Source organism: Cannabis sativa, chromosome 8 (genome assembly GCF_029168945.1).
Source record: "Cannabis sativa cultivar Pink pepper isolate KNU-18-1 chromosome 8, ASM2916894v1, whole genome shotgun sequence".
Classification (NCBI taxonomy): domain Eukaryota; kingdom Viridiplantae; phylum Streptophyta; class Magnoliopsida; order Rosales; family Cannabaceae; genus Cannabis; species Cannabis sativa.
This window is the reverse complement of record NC_083608.1, coordinates 43,635,954-43,650,826: the sequence shown is the minus strand read 5'-3', so window position 1 is coordinate 43,650,826 and position 14,873 is coordinate 43,635,954. Positions and strand designations below refer to the sequence as shown.

At 34.2% G+C, this 14,873-nt stretch overlaps 1 protein-coding gene across 1 annotated transcript; it reads right to left on the bottom strand.

The window, feature by feature from the left end:
• Positions 1-8,095: 8,095 nt before the first annotated feature.
• Positions 8,096-8,977, bottom strand: LOC115698992 (protein GLUTAMINE DUMPER 6). Its single transcript, XM_030626203.2, has one exon. The coding sequence runs from the start codon at positions 8,817-8,819 to the stop codon at positions 8,391-8,393; it is 429 nt and encodes a 142-aa protein (XP_030482063.2). The 5' UTR covers positions 8,820-8,977; the 3' UTR covers positions 8,096-8,390.
• Positions 8,978-14,873: the final 5,896 nt, after the last annotated feature.

The following is a 14,873-nucleotide window of genomic DNA, read 5'->3' as shown; positions in this document are numbered from 1 at the left end:
CATTAGCACAATAACGCTTGACTAAAGCAGTCAAACCCTTAACACAAAGGAGGAACAAATACGGAGACATGGGATCACACTTACGTAAACCCTTTCCAGGCTGTTGACAGTGAGAACTTGTCAACTAATTTGTTGGCCGGTAAATCGAACTCTACTTCAAGCTTAGAACTAAGAGGAAGAAAAAGATGAAATATAAATTCAAGTCTCTATCTCAAAGTAGAGAGAAAATAAAAACTTTCTGTTACTCTCAATATTATGGTTACAAGGGTGATTTTCCAACCCCCTCTTCTATCTAAGAAAGGGGTATTTATAAACTTTAATGGCCTGGAATACATGGTGATCCCAAGGGATAAAGGGGCATCCACGAGCTGGAGGTTGTAGGTGGAATCCTCATGCCATGTACCTTTGTCTGGTGTTAGATAGTCCCGGGTTGTAGGGTAGTGGTTGCAGTGTGCCCTTAATCAGGTTACTAGGCTACGCAGAAATGATGCTCCCACTTCTTGTACCCTCTTCTTTCAGAACTGGTAGAAGGTGCGGCCGTGCATTCCTCGTGTGCATACCTTGTCCTTGTGACCATACCTTTGTTGTTTCACCCTCCTCTTTCTTGGGGAAAATTACACTCAATTTTGCCAAGCCACAGTCAAGCAACATTCATGACCTCGAGAAGGCCATGGCCGATTGGGAAGGTCATGGCCAAGTGACATTCCATGAAGCATGGTCAAGTGACATTCCATGAGGCATGGACAAGTGACATTCAAGGAGGCATGGTCGAGTGACTTTGGGAAGGCCATGGACGAGTGACCTTGGGAAGGACATGATCGAGTGACCTTGGGAAAGTCATGGTCGAGTGATATTCAAGGAAGCATTGTCGAGTGACTTCGAGATGGTCATGGCCGAGTGAACTTGGGAAGGTCATGGCCGAGTGACATTCCACGAGGCATGGTCGAGAGATATTCAATGAGGCATGGCTGAGTGACATTCAAGGAGGCATGACCGAGTGACTTCCGGAAGGCCATGGCCGGGTGACTTCGAGAAGGCCATGGCCGGGTGATTTCGAGAAGGCCATGGTCGAGTGACCATGGGAAAATCATGGTCCAGTGACTTTCATCCTTCCATCTTTCATACCTTGGTCAGCTAACCTTAAAAATTACAAGTGCTAATTTTTGGGCTTAACACTTGACCCCTAGTCTACAAGAATTCTTTTAAGTGTTGTTGTGGACTAGTTATTCTAGTGTCTTTTAACTGAATTGTAAGTTTTTCCCTTGGCACGCGCTTTGGGAAAAAATGGTTTAATTAAGAAGCCTCCTTTTTTTTCGACTTTTCTATACAATTTCCTCCATAACTTTATGGTGATCTTCAAAGATTCCTTGTAAGAGATCCTTAGTTCGAATCTAACTTTGGCCTTTCTCTCTTTTCCTTTTCTTCCTTCTTAATTTCCTAAGACAAGAAAGAAAGTGGCTTCCATCATGGCGAAGTGACTTTAAGGCCACCATGGTCGAGTGCTCTTGAATGGTCATGGTTGAGTGTCTTCAAGTCATGTATGGTTGAGTGACCTTCGGGAGATATGGCCCAAGGCTTCTTTGTCGAGTGGGTCTTGCTCTCCTTGCACCCTTTTCATATTTTAAGCATAACTCCTTTATTATTAATCGATTTAGATGACTAAAGTTGCTATGGAAAGTTGAGAAAAAGATCTATAAAATTGAGATATCCTTGGCTTTGTGACATTTCATTGTCTTGGCCGAGTGACTTCCTTGAAGTCTTGTACCCCTTCTGTATTTTGAGCATAACTCCATCAAAACTAATTTGATTTGAATTATTCAAATTGCTATGAAAAGCTGAGAAAGAGATCTACAAAGATGAGATGTCATTGGCCAAGTGACATTTCATTATCTTGGCTGAGTGACATTTTGGAAACCTTGGCCAAGTAACTTCCTTTAAGCCTTGTACTCCTTCCGTATTTTGAGTATAACTCCATCAACACTAATCCAATTTGGATGATTCAAGTTGCTATGGAAAGCTGAGAAAGAGATCTACAAGGTTGAAATGTACTTGGTTGAGAGACATTTCATTGTCTTGGCCAAATGATATTTTGGAAACCTTGGCTAGTGACTTCCTTGAAGCCTTGTACTCCTATATTTGAGCATAAATCCATCAATACTAATCTGATTTGGATGATTCAAGTTGCTATGGAAATATGAGAAAGATCTACAAAGCTGAGATATCATTGACCGAGTGATTTTGAGTCACTCAAGACCGAGTGACTTGGGAAGCTAAACTTGGTCGAGTGACCCTTAGGGTTGCTCTATGGCCGATATGGACCTTTAATGTTGTCCTTGGTTGAGTGACCCTTAGTGTTGCTCTTTAGCTGGGAGACCTTTGATGCTATCCTTGGTCGAGTGACCCTTAGGGTTACTCTTTGACCGAGAGACCTTTGATGTTGTCCTTTGCCAAGTGATTGTTAGTCTTTCTTTTCTTTTATGATCTCGTAAGGTCCCTACTATGGTAAGTAGGTTTTTGCTTGAGGGAGTATTACTCTTTAAGCGGTCTCATCCTCTTATTATTTGTTCATCATTTTATTCGGATGTAAGGGAGCTTATTTACTTGACTGTGCTACAACCTCTTGAATGATTTGTGCATGTTTGTTTATACTTGACGCCTCCCTCTCGTTTTAGCATTAGGGGTTACCAATTACCTATATTTTAGTAACTTGTTACGAGAGACATCAATTTAGCTATACATATATAAATATAATTTATATAATATATTAGCCTATCAAGTTAATGTATTGTACCATTAAGATAGCTTGTTACTATTTTAGAGGTAACTAATCACCTGTGTTCTAGTAATAGTAATCGATTGCACAAACTTAATTTTAAACTTACATGCATATCTTAGTTATACAGCTAGATAATGTATACGATTGAGATAATATGTTATCATTTTAGGGAAACTAGTTACCTTATAGTTACCATATACTAAATTAGCCTTAACCAGTGGCGGACCCAGAATTTAAAGTGAGGGGGGGCGTAAATAAATTTAAAAAGAAAATATAAAGTGTAGTTAGTGGGATTTGAACCTTTACCCTCTAACCTATTTAACAACTACCTTAACCATTACACCAAGGTTACTATTATATCTATAAATATCATCTTTTAATACAAATATATGTCGTAACTAATTAAAATACATATACATTTTTTTCTCGATTTTTTTTTCAGGGGGGGCGACTGCCCCCCTCGCTACAATGTGGGTCCGCCCCTGGCCTTAACCCATTATCCTTTCTCATAACGTATGTCATCCATCTTATCCTTTCTCATATAGCTAGATGTGTAATTAGTATTTTTCACCCTCATAATTTCGAGAAAAGCATACATGGAAGAAGTATAAACTATTAAGAAAATTTGTTGATACACTTTCTAAAGAGTTGTTTTGGTAGATTTTCATATCTGATTCGGTATTTAAAAGAGTTGTTTAGTCTAATTTTTTTTTTCTATAATTGTATACATTGTAGTCATTTGAGACCATCTGTAAATTTTAGACAATTCTTAGTTTAAAATGTTAAAAATAACGTTCAAACAGTTATTTATTATTCGTAAAAAAAAAAATAGTCGTGCGTGTAATAAAATTTTATTTTTAATATATAAACTATTTATATTCTTTTAAAAATTTAGAGTTAATCCTAAATAATTAAAACGTATATAATCATGATAACAAAAGGGAGTAAAAACACCCTCCTGCTTAAAAAAGATCAACCATAACATTCTTTTTAGGAATATGCTATGCACTTAACCTAAACTATTTATTGTTTATTCTTTTTATATGCTTTATTTTAATTTTCATGTGGGATACAATACTAGTCTACGAGAGTAAAAAAAATGTAGAAATTTAGCATGTGAAGTGATGCTTGTGTACATAATTTTGCATCTACAACTTTCATTCGTTAAAGTTTAGGCACATATTTATAACTTTCCAAAGAATTTATTGAAGCTTTATACACATTTCTACTCTCAATCTTTTTTGTATGGTACTCTCAATCTTTTTAAATAAGTACGCCTTTTCAAGTAATACGGGGAGTTTCATATTATAGAGTAATTAGTTAGAGTTTGTAATTATATTGTCATTTTTCTGTTAAGCTCTTGCTTCTTCGGCCTATTGGGCTTTTACTGGACTCAACCCATTCTATAAGGGGATAAGTTGAAAACTACCCCTTTTCATTACACATTAATCAAATATAACTCTAAAATAATTTTAATTGATAAATACCCTCTTTTATAATTAAAGTACCAAATATAACCTCATAAAACTTATCAAAATTAGACTTCTTAATGTACATAATGGGAATATAACTTATAAAAGTGGATATAAATTAAAGAGTAGTAAAATGAAGGTAAAAATTAAAATATGAGACAAAAAGTGAGTATAGAGTGTAATTTCCTCTTCTTTCTAAGGGTGGTCTTTGTTTGTTCTTTTCTTAGATAAATAGAACATAAATAAAAGTTCAGAAAATTGTACGGTATACCCTTAAAAAATCCATCGATTGACTTTATCTGATTCGGTATTTAGGACAATTTTTTAATCCAATTTTATTTTTATAGTTATATAAATTGTAGTTATCTAAAATATTTAGTAAAATTTTATAGCCACATTTTATATATTTTATATATAGAATAGATATGTATATGCTAGAATAAATTTCACATATGCATAATAGTACACCATTTTTTGGTTTCGCCAATTCTCTCTATATATATATTGAAAGCTAATGTTAATAATAGAATAAAAAAATGTTTTTATTGATAATAGGTCAAAATGTGAAGTGCTAAAGGCTGACTTTAGAGTATATATAGAAATAGTGATAACAAAATAAATTAACAATCCTAACTATTTTTAAGACTTTCCCTTAAGATGTACAATACACATTATATCAAGTTGGTTAATGTTGATTAGGTTTCGGTTAGGTGTTAGTTATTTCTGTTATTGGTGTACAACAAAGTTGTGTTTAGAAGCAAAATGTGTGTTTCATTTAGAAAAAAAAAAAGAAGAAGAAGAAGAAGAAAAATGAGTGTCAGCTGACCACAATGAACTTATTCTCTAACAATGTCACAATGGCAACAAAAAAATTTGACAAGTGAATAAAAAAGGGATGCATCATGAATTAAAATTAAATTTATTCATTCGTACATATCTTGACTCTATTTTTATTTTTCGCTCAAATAAAGATCGAATTTGCCCCTTTCCCCACTAATTGTTCTTCTTCTAACCAAAACTTCTTTAAATAAATATTTCAATTTTATGTTTTTGTTTACAGAAAAAAAAAATTAGCGTCGTTAAAATTCTAATAACAAACTCAGTGAAAAAATCTCAATTGAAAAAGAGTTCTAAACAAATATGTCATCGATAAAAAAGAACGATTAATTATGGTTAAACTACTTACCTTTATGGTTTGTTAGACTAGATTTCCAAACTTATTTTTAACTGAAAGCTACACAAACTACAACATTTGTTACATTTAAATATCCGTTTTTTAACGGTTAAACTACTTAAATTGTATCATTTGTTACACTTAAATACTCATATAATAATAATAACAATAATAATAAATATTGATATGAATTATGTTTGCCTAGAAACTGATTCTGGTGACGTGGATATCAATATTTTACATGTGAGAAGAAAGAAAATATCTCAGAGTTGAGTAGTCCCGAGTCATAGCAGTCGACTTGGGAGGGGTCCCTAGCCCTGCGCCCAGATTGATTCTGGACCTCCAGAACGGGTGTTTAGATCCCGCCAAGTAGCTTCCAACTCACCATCTTTTAGTATTTCACCTAGTGCCCAGGTTGACATTCCAACTAGGGTTTCAATTTTTGAGTCTGTCTCAGTGCAAATGTCTCAAACTTCATACTTTTACATGAATAAGACCTGCCACTAACATGTTAGAGGCATCGCAATAAGAATCTGAACACTTTCCGTTTGGGGTACCTGGGGGCCCGGTGCTCGGGCAACCTAGCGATGCACCCAAGCTCTCAGGTTGACATATTGTCAACTTGGGGAACTTCCAACAACATTATTAAAAGAGTATCCCAAACATTTTCTTTGTCTCCATCCAAAACGAGGAATCAAGTGCTATCGAGAAAGAAACAGATCGACTTGGAGGCCAAAATTAGGACCCAGCGCCCAGGTTGACTTGGTGCTTAGTCCCAGCGCCCAAGTTAACATATTTTCACCCTGGTCCATTTCAACAGTAGTTTAGAAGAAGTCTTACAGGCATATTCTCTATTTTTGTCAGCAATTAAGATTTTGGTGCTTTCGAGAAATAAACAGAGTCATCTGGGAGCCGAAATTGGGACCCAACACCTAGGTTGACACTGGCGTTGGGCCCAGCGCCTAAGTTGACATTTAGTCAACCTGAGCCATTTCCAGTCAGGCCTTTCAAGAAGTCTGTCGGGCATATTCTCTGTTTTCACAAATAACTGAGATATGAGTAATTCTGGGAATCAAATAGAACCATTTGGTAGAAAAAATCTAGACTCGGCGCTCAAGTTGACACTGACACAAGGCTCAGTGCCCACGCTAACATTTTTTCAACTTAGGATATTTCCAACCAGTTTTCCTAAAAAGTGTTCTAGGCATCTTTTCCATTTTAAGTGTTGACGCGAAAAAGTGGCCAACATCAGCTCGCTAGAATGATCAGATGAATAATAAGTTTAAGTAAATAATTTAGAAAGACACATAAAATTTATAGTAGTTCACTCTCCATGTCGTGATGGTAATGGAGCCACGTTTACATATGTACGAAAATCTTTTTTCTTTTATAAGGTTTATCAAGAAAATGATGATTGAAGAAAGAAGAGAAATCTTTACTTTTATTTCTATAAGGATAGTAAAGTAACGGTTCATGTGAATTGAGTTGAGACTTGATAGAGGTACATGTACATCACTACTCTACCTACTATCTATCTTATATATATAATGCCTTTTAGTTTTACGTGTATATATAGAAACTATACAAACATAGAATATTCTTGGGTATATTATCAATTCCATATAACCCTTTATTTACGTACGACGCCTAAGGATAATAATTTTATACCAATAGGGTCAAGTTCCAAGGGGTACAGTACACCCTACCTTTATTCACAGTGCCCTCCAATACACCAAAAACTTTATTTATTTTTTTTAAAAAAAAAATAAAAATAAAAAATGAACATGACTATGATCATCCCAAAATGCAATCTCAAGCCGCCGCGTCTGCCCACTCAACTCCAACAAGACTCATACATATATTTATTTTTTTATATTACAAAAAAGTACTTTTAGTGCTTAACCCAACATCCCTCCTTTCCTTTCCTTTTCTTCTTTTTTTCTCTGTAGAGCTTTTTAGTGAGAAAGCTAAGAAAATGGTCTCTATGCCTTATATATGAAAAGAAACAAGGACATCAGAAAAAAAAAAAAAAAGTAGGATTAGTATTATTAGAGTTAGAGGTCTCATCATGGGGTATTCGATCATCTTAGTCACGTGATCTTGAAGATGCCTTGTGCTGGCCAATCACACTATGACACTATATAGCACACATTTTTTTTTTCAAGAGTTTTCTACACAAAAAAAGAAGAAAAAACTCTCTAATTTCATTATGCTTTGCGTCCAAGTACATTGAAGTATTTTTAAATACAATATAGTACTATTCCTTGGCATGGAATAAAAAAGTGTTTAATTCAATATTTTTTCTTTAATTTGCTGCTAATTATGTATGAGATAAGATAAAACCAGTAAACCACTACTATGTTTAAAATATAAGAAGCATTATTTCCCTGAAAAATACACTAAATTTGTTCCTTTATTCCTAAAGACACGATTTTGTTTAAACTATAAAATATATACGTCAGAGAGAGAGAAATTCCTTTAGCTTATACACACCCTTAATTAATTACTTAATTAATACAAAATCTTTTCATTAAAAAAGTGAATCAATTTGCAATTAATATTGTAATGCTGATTTCTACATAATAAGACATGTATTATGTTTACGATCACAACGCAGAAGCCAGCAAGAAATCTATACCACATATATATACATAAATATAGGAAATAATTGTGTAGTGTTTAAATGATGATATATATCTCGATTCCTCGGAACATTTATAACATAAGAAAGGTACAACTCATTATATATAAATATATATATATATATATATAAATATATACTACACTATATATTCTCTATATCTCGCGCGAGATGATGATTTGACGCAAGAATAAGAACCAAATTAAAACCAAAAAAGCTAAGAGAAAAGACATAACAAAACTGCCTCATTTGGAACAAAATTTTGAAGATCAAAACGACATGTCGTTTAATATCATCCATACGACCAAAAACTAATAATAAGATTAATCAAACATGTGATTGGGGGGCTTGGTCATGATCATGATCATCATCATCACCATCACGATCAGCTGATGAGCAAGTGCAAGGTGGAAGAACAGCAAGTAGTGAAGGAGTTGCCAAGTAAGTTGGGGCTTCGTCTCCGGCCATTATGACCACAATCTTGGGGCCATCATCTTCATCTTCACCATTAACGTTCTTATTATGATTAGTACTAGACTTGTTCTCATCATTTTCGTCAACAGAAGAAGAATAGCGTTTGCGGTAGGAGCAAATGAGGAGGAGTAAAGCCAAACTGATGAGTAACAACATGATAGCTAAGCTTCCAAACAAGTATGGGATTGGAGATTTCCATACATTTGTTGTCGTTTTAATCACTACTGCTGATGTTGGTGATGTCGTTTCTGCACTACCTCCCATTACCTTTAAATCTCTCATGGTTATAAAAATATATATTATGATTTTTTAAGGAGGAGAGGAATTAAGGGTAGTTGGTTAAATATATGTTTATGGGGTTTTATGTTTTTTTTTTTTTTTTTTGGTGTTTGGGATATGAAACTCAAGGTTGGTGAGTTTGAATTTATAGGAAAAGTTGGATGAGAATGAAATGCTTAGCTAATTGTGATTGAATTGGATATTTGACCATATTGTCCTTGGAGGGTTTAAGAGGAAGATTCTTTTTTTTTTTTTTTTAATATGGTGATGTGCCTAAGTGACTTTTTATTGGTTATATATAAAAATTAAAGTGGTGGGGTTCTTCGAATTTCTGTGCAACATAATGAAGTGTACTGTTGATTCAGGGGAGCAATACTGTGTAGATCTATCTACCAAACAAAATGAGTTTCGCTCTAATTTGTAGTTTACTTCTTTCCTCAATAATCAATAGATTATTATCATTAGTTTTAACTTTATGAAAGATATATGATATAATATGTAATTAATGATATATTCCAGGCTCATCTGGACAGAAACTATTTGTCCTACTAGATGCACACTTGAATGTATTAAAAAATATATATTTACAAAAAGTTACATATATATTATTATATTTACATATTGCTATTAGCCATTATACTACTTTACATATATAACACTACTAATTTGGTGATTTTTTTGGGAATAGTTAATTGTTTCTATAATAATTATTAAATTGTAAAATTTAATATTTAATATTTAATTATATACTAATATATATATGTATTTATTTGAAAAAAAAAAATTAAACATTTAATTGTCCTTAAAGATATTGTAATGGTATTACATATAAGTACTGTTTCTCTCATAAAAGAGCACACAAACGTTTACCGTGTGAAAATTAATGTTGTTTTTTTTTTTTCTTTCAAACGATCCTAGTTTTTTTTTTTTTTTCTTATGAAACAAACGATCCTGGTTGAAACTCTACTTTCTTATCGAAAAACCTCTAAGAAGAAACAAGGGGACACAAAAGCTGTACTCATTCATTAATTGCAACATGCAAAATAAGAGACTGAATAAAAGAGAATATAGTCCGACCATCAAATCTTACTAACAATAGCCAATAAAACATACTTAACCAAAATGTGAGCTGCTATCTTAATAGTTCTAGGACAATGCACAAGATTCACCATATTAAAGTTTCTAAATAACGAACCACATTCATCCAAAATAAGTTTTAAAGAAGACTCCAATAATACATGATTATTAAACTTAGACATTAAATTAAGACAATCATTCTAAAAAATAACATTATGAAAGCCATGTAAACAACACTGAGAGCCTGCATTAGCCTTGTTACATAATTTTATATTGTATGGACACTTCCAAAAAAAATTAAAAACTTTATTGAATTAAGTACAATAAAATATAAATTAATAATAAACCACACCAATCATAAGCGTGCGAGTGTGTTCTTATTTCTTCACGGGGTAGAGGAAAAAGGAGGCACGCAAGCTTGATATTGAGATCTTTAGTTTTATGGCACTGACACTGGATCTCCCTTTGAACCAAAAAGTTGATGAGAAACAAGATGATTTCCTTGATTCACGGTCAAAGTTGGAAGTTGATCCTGTTATCGAGTGAAAACAGTCGCTCAGGAACAAATCATGAGTTGTTGAAGTCGACGAGGTTGAAAACTCTAAGAAACCTAATTTTCAATCTAATGCGAAGGATTCGTGCACCAATTTTACAACCAATCAGGTAAGAACTCCATCAACTAAGCTTGAATATAGTGAAACCTTGAAATATGTTGAACAACTTGTTGCGGAAGTCGATTTGGACGAGGTTGAGTCTTAGGCCTCACTATGGAGGAATTCTGTGCTTTGTATGTTGTTTTGGGACCGAGTCTCCCTTTCGAGTTTTTGAAGGTTTTATCAAAAGATTTTGGGTCAATCTTGGCGTTGATCGAATTATGAGGATGCACTCATGTTTTACCTTGGTAAGTTTTTTTGATGAAATTACCAGAGATCTGGTGCTCAAAGCTAGTGTGATCCATTTCCATAAAAAAAAAAAAAAAAAAAAAATCATTGTTCCTTAGACCACTGATTTGGAGTCGATTAAAAGGGTGAATTCAGTTCCTATCTAGGTTAGATTGAATGGTCTAGGCCTTCAATATTGGGGAAATAAGACTCTTAGTGCTCTAGTCAGTACTTTAGGCAAGTCTATTATGATTGATAAAGTGACTCGAGACAAAACGATGATTCAATTTGCGAGAGTTCTAGTAGAGATTGAGATTAAAGATGAGCCTCCTTGCTCTATTAGTTTTGTGACTGAAAGGAAGTAGTTGGTTGAGAAATATATGGAGTATGAATAGTTTCCCATTAAGATGGCGTCCGGTTGGAAGTAATGAAATGGAATGGATTGGAATGGAATAGAAATGAAACAATTTTCATTCCATTCCTTTGTTTGGTTGCATTTTAAAGTATTGTAATGACATTCCAATGGAATGCTCTTTCCACTATTTTGGCGGAATGACTATTCCATTTAAAAAAAAAAAAAAATCATTCCAATGTAACAAGAAAATAAATTTAATGATTTTTTTAATCAAGTTTTTTATGCATTTTAAATTTTATTTCATTCCATTCCTATTCCTATTCTCATTCCCATTTATATTCCTATATTTTCATTCCTCCCAACCAAACGCCACCTATGCTACTTGTAGATTCCTAGGCCATAATGTTAGTAATTCTGCAAAAGATAAAGGAATAGTTTGGATGAAGAAAAACCCAGATCAGGGGAAGGATAAAGTTAATGAACATAAGCAGAATTGTGAAATAGATAACATGCCTCGTAAGCAAGTAATTGTAGAGGAAGACAAAGAAGCTAAGGTAAAAGATGATACTGAACCAAAGCAAGTTGAGTCTAGAAGGTGTGGGGATTAGATTACCCCTCAAAAAATAGGAAATAAGAAATTTAAAGGGCCAGGTATTAAAACAGGGATCCTGTCAAAATCCCTGACTACAGGCCCACAAACTTCATGTTATCATTGACTTTCGTCTTGGCTATTGCCTCCATCATTAGTTGGATATAGGCTTTAAGGCTCTCCCAAGATTGCTGATTGATGTTGGTCATTGAGCTGACCTCCATATCAAAGTTCTTAGCAGCTAAAAATTGCTTCCAAAACATGGACTGTAGATCTTTCCAGTTTTAGATAGAGTCGAACGGCAACCTTTTCCATCAATCTTCGACATATTTGGAAAAATTTAAAGAGAAACACAAATATTTCCCATCTTCACTAACTTGCGCCACTTGCACCGGCCTATTATACTTGGACAGGTGGGCTCTGGGGTTCGTCTTTCCTTCATAGAGCTCCATTTGCGACATTTGGGAATTTCTCTGGCAGTTGTGCCTTAATGATTATTTTTACACATGGCTCTGAATCTTCATCTTTCAAGTCGAATTTGGCTCCACTTTGTTTCCGGGCCAAACTGTCCGTGAGTTATGTTAAAGCAATTATTTGATCCTCTAGTCATCTGGTGTAATCATCTAGGAGCTCAAGTCCACAGATTCTATCGATGATGCTTTTTCTTAAAATGCCTCCACGAGGCCTTGCTTTCTCACCCTTTGTTTTTCCCGTTTCGCATTCAGACAGTTCCTGAGGTCTGCAGTTGGCATGCTTTCTTCCAGGTCTAGATCATCCACATGAATGTTCTCATTAACAGAATCACATGGACAGTTTTTCCATCCCCTATTGTTTCCTGAGTACCCGACCCATTATTCTGCACAACTCTAGCCTGTAGATTGACTGGTCTGTTTCATTCTGTTGGGGTTGGGCAGTTACCTTTTTCTTGTTCCGTGGAACATTGTATGTGGGTCTTCTCGAAGGGGCGCCCATTACACCATTTCCTTTGTCATTTCCTAGGGTGGACGACTTAGCTCAAAGATGGTTAAACTTCTTAGCAGAAGGGTTTTCTTCTGGGAGGTTAGATTGAGCCTGTAAACATCCAAGAGATTCTTGCATTTGATGTAAGATTTCCTCTTGATCCACTAACCTCCTTTGGGTATCCGCAAGCTCTTGCTGCAGAAGTACTACTTCATGGTCTTGCTCATAGTACTCTTCTTCATAATCCTTATTTTGGTTTTTGTTGTGGTCATCCTTAGGGTCATCTTCGTGACCTTTCTGCTCATCTTCGTCGATGCAATCATCAGCGATGTGCTCTTCACGGTGTTGGTCTTCTTCGTGCAGACGGTTTCTTATCTCTGATGCTTCCTCGTCCCCCACGACACCCACCTGAGCATTTAATGGGGGACATGATTCTCTCCGTCATTGGCAACATTCCCTACCATCTCGAGCAGGTAGTTTCACCACTGCCTTTCGGGTTGCAACCATTGTTGTAGACAAATTGTATGGTAAATCTTTCTTTGTCTCTCCATTAAAGTACTAAAATATTTACCGAGATTGTTAGAAACCAACTGTAAAATAAATAAGCTTAAGAAAGAAATAATTAAAAAGAAGAAACAATAATTTTACATGGTTAGGGCGTTAATGAGCCTTAGTTCACAAGTCAATATTATTGAGCTATAAAAGCTTCAAATTATTCTTACACGAGTGTTTTGTCCCTAACTGAAGAACCCTAATTCTTAGCTCTTGATAGCATAAATGATTTTTCAAACATTTACATGAAGGGCTAATGCTTTATTTATAGGGTAGAATCGAGTATGTGTGAACCCAAACTCGATCGGTAGATTTTAGAGGTGTCAACTAGGCCTACTGACGGGGTAAAATACAATATACATTAACTTTGGGTCAATTCACAAGATAACGGTCGTCCATGCAAGTGAGGATCTTTTGGTGATGTCAGGTGTCATGCATAACCATGTTGGTACCGAGAATGTTAGAGAATATGTCGTTGGACAAATAGATAGTTTTATTTTTGTGGTGAGCGCAATCCCTAGGTCTGACATACGAGACAAACCCCCGACATGGTGGGGCCTTGTCTGAAGGATGCCACGTAAGATGATATTTGGAGTCTTCCGGATGTCTCTTCAATTTCCCATTTCAAATTATCCCATGAGATTATCGAGATTTGTCCTGATGGACTTTTTAGTCTCTGGCCAGCCTTGTCGCGTCTATAAGCTGGACTTATATCTGCTTGTGAGTTAATTTATTAATTTAATAGGGCCAAGAATGGGTCTACTTTAATTGATATTGGGTCGTAGAAATGTACACATCATTAATTTGGAATCGCGAATAACAAATTTTATTATAAAATTGGAGGGGAGAGGATATTAAAAAATAATCCAACAATAAAAATAATCTCTAGTATACTATGGGAGAACTTAATTCAATTGATTTTTTTTAAAAAAAAAAAAAATCAACCCATTTATATTCTTTCATGTTTTGTATTTTATATTTTCAAATCCAATATTACTACCCTATTATTTGGAAAATTATTATATATGAAATTATGGAAAGTAATTCAATATTCAAATATTTTAATGTAAACTTTATTATTGCATGCAAATATTACTAGATCCAAAGTTAAAAATTAGCTAGCAAATCCCTAGATTTTAATTTCCTCTCAAGATTTGCAGTAACTTATTTAATTATATAAGTCGAATAAAAATAATTAAATATATAAATTTAGCAAGTAGGGTTATAAATTATAACTTTTAATTTGTAGAGAAAAAAAAGTTGGTAGATATATATATTTTAAAAAAAGAAACAAACAAACATAAGAAATCCTTGTGGAGACAAGAGTGAAAGATTTAGAAAACAACTAATGTTTCCCACAAAAGAATATGATTCTGAACCACTGCTTTCAGTGTACATGATATATTTAAATTAAATTATTATTACATGATATATTTAAATAATTTAAATATTTGTGGCTCAGTGATTTTTCCACTAATATTAGATAAACCCTTTTTTATTATTCACCAAAAAAGCTTCTCACCCTCCCAACAATAACAATTTGAATCCTACCCTACCCAATATATATATAAAAAATATATAAATTAATCCATATAGGATATATTAGTACAGATGTACTACTACTCATCATGATATACACCATT